This window comes from Marmota flaviventris, chromosome 3 (genome assembly GCF_047511675.1).
Source record: "Marmota flaviventris isolate mMarFla1 chromosome 3, mMarFla1.hap1, whole genome shotgun sequence".
NCBI classification, from domain to species: Eukaryota; Metazoa; Chordata; class Mammalia; order Rodentia; family Sciuridae; genus Marmota; species Marmota flaviventris.
The window spans coordinates 4,991,689-4,998,283 of NC_092500.1; the positions used below are offsets into that span (position 1 = coordinate 4,991,689).

The 6,595-nt window shown below is 61.9% G+C and overlaps 1 protein-coding gene across 1 annotated transcript; it reads left to right on the forward strand.

Annotated features, from left to right (window-relative positions):
- Nucleotides 1–208: 208 nt before the first annotated feature.
- Nucleotides 209–5,417, forward strand: Rtl6 (retrotransposon Gag like 6). Its single transcript, XM_027954651.2, has 2 exons — nt 209–374; nt 520–5,417. The coding sequence occupies exon 2, from the start codon at nt 730–732 to the stop codon at nt 1,447–1,449; it is 720 nt and encodes a 239-aa protein (XP_027810452.1). The 5' UTR covers nt 209–374; nt 520–729; the 3' UTR covers nt 1,450–5,417.
- The last annotated feature ends 1,178 nt before the right edge of the window (nt 5,418–6,595 follow it).

Here is a 6,595-nt window from a genome sequence, read left to right on the forward strand (position 1 = left end):
GAGGGTCAAGGCCGGTCTTCAAGGAGGCGGGGCTTCGGCCCACTTCCGGGGCGGGGCCTCGGCCGCCGCCGCGCGCTCCGGAGCCGGGCAGTCTCCATGACAACCGGTAGGGCCCGAGCGCGGCCTCAGCGACGCCGCCACAGCCGCCGCGCGGACCCCGCCCGCACAAAGGCCGCGCGGTGACCGCCCTCCGCTGTCGCCCCGCCCCGCCCGGCCGGCGTCTGCACCTGCCGGAGGCCGCGCGCCGCCCGCGCCCCGAGCTGACCGGGAAGCAGTTGTGAGCGGCGCCGCAGTGACTCATCCGCCTGGTCGCGTCCCGGAGCGGGCCATCTTGGTGGCGGTCGGCGCGGCGGACCCAGCCTCGGAGACCTCAGGTACGCACCCCACCCGGCCCGGCGTCCGCGGCCGCAGGTGCACCCTTTGTTCTCCCCCAGGTGGGCGCGGGGCTCCTCCCGGCCGCGCGCCCCCGCGCCCCCGCGCGCAGCCGGAGCCGTGAAACACCCTCCGCTTGTCCCCTAGGGCCGGGAGCCAGCCCGCCTCGCCCAGCCGTGGCCCCTCGAGGTCTGCAGCGAGGAGCCGCGTCCAGAGCCGCTGGACCCTGCCGCCTGCCTGGGCTGGCCAGCCCGCCCCGCGTCCCTGCGCCTGCGCTCGAGTCCCGAGGCCAGATCCGGGTTTCCGCCGCCTCTGCGCTCACCCGTGGGCCTCTGCCTGCGGCTGACCTCGGCCAGCATGGTCCAGCCGCAGACCTCCAAAGCTGAAAGCACGGCCTCGGCAGCTTCTGCAAACGCCCAGATGGATGACGTGATCGACACCCTGACCTCCCTGCGCCTCACCAACTCTGCGCTGAGGCGGGAGGCCTCCACGCTGCGGGCGGAGAAGGCCAACCTCACCAACATGCTGGAGAGCGTGATGGCCGAGCTGACCTTGCTGCGCACCAGGGCGCGCATCCCCGGGGCTCTGCAGATCACCCCGCCCATCTCTGCGATCAGCTCCAACGGGACCCGACCCATGACCACACCTCCAACTTCTCTGCCAGAGCCCTTTTCTGGAGACCCAGGCCAGTTGGCGGGGTTCCTGATGCAGATGGACAGATTCATGATCTTCCAGGCCTCCCGCTTTCCGGGTGAGGCCGAGCGAGTGGCCTTCCTTGTGTCCCGACTGACAGGGGAGGCAGAGAAGTGGGCCATTCCCCACATGCAGCCAGACAGCCCCTTGCGAAACAACTATCAGGGCTTCCTGGCCGAGTTGCGGAGAACCTACAAGTCCCCGCTGAGGCATGCGCGGCGCGCCCAAATCAGGAAGACTTCCGCCTCCAACAGGGCCGTGCGCGAGCGCCAGATGCTGTGCCGACAACTGGCCGCAGCGGGAACCGGGCCCTGCCCTGTGCATCCGGCCTCCAACGGGACCAGTCCAGCGCCAGCCCTGCCCACCCGAGCCCGGAACCTTTAGGGATCCGACACCCCCCTGGTAGCATCTGCAGTCACCAGGTAGCAGAGGCTCTATGCTGCGGAGAAGAAATGTGCATACAACCGTATCGCCCCACTTGAAGACATCCCTCCCTGCCTCGCCGTCCATTGGAGGTCTTCCTTCCATCCTTCTTGGTGGTCACCCCTGTTGTGCTTCCTGTCATGGGTAGCTCTGCCTGCTGCCCACTGCATGCTTCCCTCTTGCTTGCAGCCCTCTACTCCAGTGGTCACAACCCTGCTTTCCCCGCACACTGACCCCACAGCGCCCAGGGACTATTTGGGCTGACCCTCTCAGCCCTGCTGTTTGTGGATGCTCCTACTGTACCCCTCTCTCCAGGTGCCCTCTGCAGCCCCCCTGCCGGCTGCCCTGCCCTTGGCAGTGAGCTCTGGATGGAAAGAAACAAGTTTGGCCAAGCTGGTGGCCTCTGTGTACCTGGAGAGGGTCTGGCTGCCTGCCCACCACGGATCACCAGCCTTGCCAGGACCAGTATAGCCAGCAGGGCCTTGTTGGTGGCCAAGTGAGCACTCTGCTGGGGGCAGCCCTCGCCATGCAGGTGGACACAGTCTGGCGTGCGTGCCTCATTGCTCCTCCGAGAAGGATGACCCTGCAGCTGAAGGGGAAGCTTCCAGAAGATGCCCTCCAGTGTCTGATGGCACAGGAATGGGGAATCTGCACTTGCCCACTGAGGAAGGCCACAGTAGATCTGGGACCCTGGGCAGTGTCATCAGGCTGCTGTGGCACTGCGGGCAGGCGGAGGGGCACACTGGTGACTCTGCTTGCTGTCCTGGGTCTCCAGGGGGGCGCTCACAAGCTGCTGGTGTTCAGTCACCCCTCTCCCCTCGTCACTTCATGGTGGGCCTTGCCTCGGTTGAAGCCCACTCCCTTCTCCACTCAGGTGCCACATGGCCTTCACCTCAGCCTTTCAGCCATCCACGCATCTCCAGGTCTCCAGAGATGCCACGTGGCGTGCCCTCCCCACGTCTGGGCCATTTGTCCAAGAACAGATAGACTCCCTCTTAATGAGACCCCACTCCTCTGGGAAGCATCATTAAGCACTCAGACCCGGTGTCCTGCCCCTGGTCACCCCAGCCAGGGTCTGGGTGGCATGGTAAAGGTGAAGAGCTGCGGACTGCCTTGACCTGATCAGTGACGATGCAGGGCGTGGCATGCATGTCCTGATGGTGAGGGACAGAACTGCCCTGGCTCTGGGTGGATAGCCTTGGTCTCCTCTCTGAGGTACAACCAAGAAATCACACCCTCAGGGAGGCTCGGTCAGGCCCTTCAGACTGTGGTGCTCCCCCCGCATTTCAGTGCCAAGCCCGCTGCATTTACAGGACACCCGACCACGGCGGGGATGGGGCACCTTCCAGGACCACACGTGAGTGGTCCTGGCCTGACCACAGGAGGACCACATCTGCACACACTCCAGATGCCTCTGTCTTGGGATCCCAGAGGTTGGGTTCTGGGGCCCATCCCCTCTTCTGGAGAGTTTTGATGATGACCCTGATTCCAAGCAGCCACTGCCGTGTAAGGCCAGGATCTGCAGGCTGCTGGGGTCCACAGACAGGCAGCCGCTCGTGATGGGCTCTGTTAGCCCAGCCACCCTGCTAAATAGCCGCCGGATTCAGGCTTCCGGCTCCCCTGGGGCAGCCCAGGCTGCCCAGTGGGATCATGGTGCTCAGTGTGAGGGAGGACCCCAGCACTCCAGGGCCTGCCCCTGCGCAGCTTCCCAACGCTGTCTCCACGCACAGCGCCCTCCCTCTCTAGCAGCGGTCTGGGTGAGAATGGCTCCTGCCAGGTAGAGGTGTCTCTAGGTGGCGGGTACAGTGGCATCTGGGGAGTAGGGGCTGTGGGGGGACAAGACACCTGGAAGGCTTCTCCAGGCCCAGCCCAGCCAGGGAGGAGACCAGACGTGGAAACACGTGTCTGTCGTGTCACAGCCCTGGCTCTGCCTGGTGGCTCTGTGAGGGGGACCATCTGTGTTAGGCGTGGAGATTCAGAGTTGGGCTCTGCACACTCAGGACCAGAGCCCTGCGGGCCAGGCTGGCCGCCTCCCTGTCCATGGCCGCTGGCGGGCCTGCGGCTCGCTGCTGCTCTGGGTGCATTTGGTGACTTGGTGGTGTCCTTCTCTTGGTGCTTATGTTGGGGGTGGGGCTGCCATTGTGTATCCTTGGCCCTCTCGATAGCTCCCTGCCCCTCGGAACCTGGAGCAGATGAGAGAGGGCCCAGGCCCCCCTCTGCCCTGGACTTGGAAGAAGCCCACACTGTCGGTGCTGAGGGACCGCTGTGGCTCTAGTGTAGGACATCTTAGTCCCTAGCCCAAAAGGCTAAGACCCAAGCCCCACGCAGCCCCCGAAGGAGACCATAGTGATGGGGCGGGTGTGGCTCTGAGGACGGTGGGGAAGGAGGTGCTTTGTACAGTACATACTTTGGGATTATTTCTCTTAATTTTAAGAAAACAAATAACAATTTACACAGGGTCAGGAGTAGAGTTGACAGTGCATGTGAGGGAGTTCTGTTTCTCGTGTTGTTGACACTTTGGGACATGTTGTGGCTGCTGTCTGGGCTGCGTGTTGCCCATCTGGAGAGTAGGCTTCGCTGCGTTCCAGGCACGGAGGTGAGGTTTGCTACAGAGCGGCTGCTGGCCAGTGTGTGGTGTGACCTTGGGATTAACTTTGTGTCCTGAAGCGTTTTGGTGACTTCTAGGAGCCAGCCTTGGCCCCAAGCGAGTATCTGTTGAGGTGTGGAGAACCCATGTGACGGTGTGGCAGGCCCACCCGAGAGGAGCCCGTGGCCGGGGAGAACGGCCCCACTGCATGAGCGTGACCTGGGCACTCGGCCTGCAGGAGAGGAGGGGCTGCGGGGACACAGGCCAGGCTGGGTCAGCTCAGGGAGTGTCCCGGGGCTGGACAGAAGGGGTACACTGGGGCAGGATGCTGGGTGACGGGGGAGATCCTCACAGAGGTCCCCGTGAGGTCCCCTCTTATGGCCTGAGCCATGACTCTTGCCCTTTTCTTGGGAAGCAGTTGCTTAGGGGCTTGGAGAGGAGGTGGGAGATGGCTGCTGGGCCAGCAGGACCGAGTCCCCCCGTGGTCAGGGCAGGTTGACCCTAGTCCGTGGCAAGTATGCTTGGAATTGAGAGCTCGGGGCAGCTTGGCAGCACTCGTGGGAGTCAGGGGCAGTGTCTCATCTCTCGGGTCCCTGTAGGATATGGCGGGGCTGGCCCTGCACAGGAGCGTTAGTGGAGGGGAGGAGACCCAGCTGCTCCACAGTGTCACTAACTTGGCAAGCCAGGGACACCGTGACCATGTCCTCCGTTCTCCGAGCAGACCTGCACAGGAAGGAGATTTTGGAGAGTCAGGTGGAGGGAGACGTACCGGGTGACACCTGGTGTCCCTCCAGCCTACCCACACTGCCCTGCGTAGTTTCTTTGTGTTTTCTTCCTTGTGACATCATTCCACGTGGCTATTGTCACCAACACGTCACGGCGTTTCCCGTTGCTGATCATCACATGTGAAGTGGCTGTGGAAGGACAGCAGAGCTGTCAGGAGCTGATGGAGCTCTGCACAGGTGTCTCCAGGTGGGCCACTTCCCCGTGACAGCCTGGGGTGGGGGCCACTTCCCCGTGACAGCCTGGGGTGGGGGACTGGATTAGAGAAGGTGGAGACCTTCGAGGTGTTCATGCTGCTGAATCCACAACACTGCCACCAGCAAGGGTCGGGCCGTCGTGCTGGTATTGGGTATTGTCATCAGGCTGAATATTTGCTAATTTGAAAATGAAAAAAATGGGCTTGTGTTTGAGTTTCGTCTCTTTGATTTCCAGCTCAGCTGAACCTCTGTTCACGCCATGCAGCTGTGTCCCCCCCTTGTGGGTTGTCAGTGTCCTTTGCCCACCCTGCGGGGTCTGAATGTTTGTATGAGTTCATTATCTATTAAAGACACTAACCCGGTGTGTGCTCTTGGCTCAGTTATTCCAGGTTTTGCTGGAGTCTGGACATAGCCTGCACCCCCTCAGTGCCGCCCACCAGACTGCAGCATGAGGCCACAGGGACATTGTGTCTGCCTGTAACCCGGTGCCAGCAGGTGCAGGAGTGGACGGCTGGGCCTTGGGGTCCCCAGACAAGCCCCGGGCGGCCCTCACACTCTGGTCTCTGCCAGAGATCACTGAGGACCCCAAAGAGCATTTTCTCACATAGGTTTTTTTCCTACCAACACTTACCCCATTATCAATTGAAACAAAGTATAAAAATATTATTTAAAAGATAAGACGGAGCTCATGGTATGTCGACGTAAATATCAGTGTCAATGAAAACTATTTTCCAAAACAAAAGCCCAGTGGGAAGGGCAGCGTTGTTGTGCAGCTCTGCAGAGTCCTTCACTGTGGCTCGTGGGAGACCCTGGGGTCTAGGACCTGCTTCTGAACTTGGCCTTGGACCTCTGAAAAATCCCACCGAAGGCTCGAGCCAGGGGGGAGGCACGTCGTAGTTTATCACGAAAACAGTTGGCCTCAGAGACCCCCGAAAGACCCCACTTTGAGAACCACTGGGTGTGAAGGGACAGGAGGAGACAGTCCTGCCACTTCCATGTGTCCCTTCTGTGACTTCTTTCATTGCTTTAAACCTCAGGTCCTTTCCCCTCCTAACCCTCGGCTCCATCCAGGTGGATTTGGCGTGGGGCGTGGAGCAGGCCCTGACCGTCTGTCAGAGACCCAGGGCTGTCCTGGGGGGACATGCCCCGCCCAGCGGGCTCCTCAGGGTGGCAGTCTCATCTACCACGGCCACAACCCCTCCACCCCCTCGGGGTCCTGCATCCAGCCCCTCACCCACTCTTCAGACCTAGGGGCCTCTCCCGCTCTTAGCCATTTCACCAGATGATTAAAGTGATTCTGAGGTCCCGACACCAGCAGGGTGTGAAAGGCACCACGGCCTTGGTGGGCTGTGGGCAGGGCCCCACTGTCACCCACCAGTCGCCCCTTCGCCAGCCAGCAGCAGGCCTGGCTGGGGGATCCACGCTGAGTCCTGTGCCTGCTGCTGCGGGAGTGGGGTAGAACTCCATGTCCCAGCTGGCTGGCCTGCTGTCCAGTGGCTGGCCACTGTCCTCGGCCACGCTCAGGTGAGTGCTTGGTGCC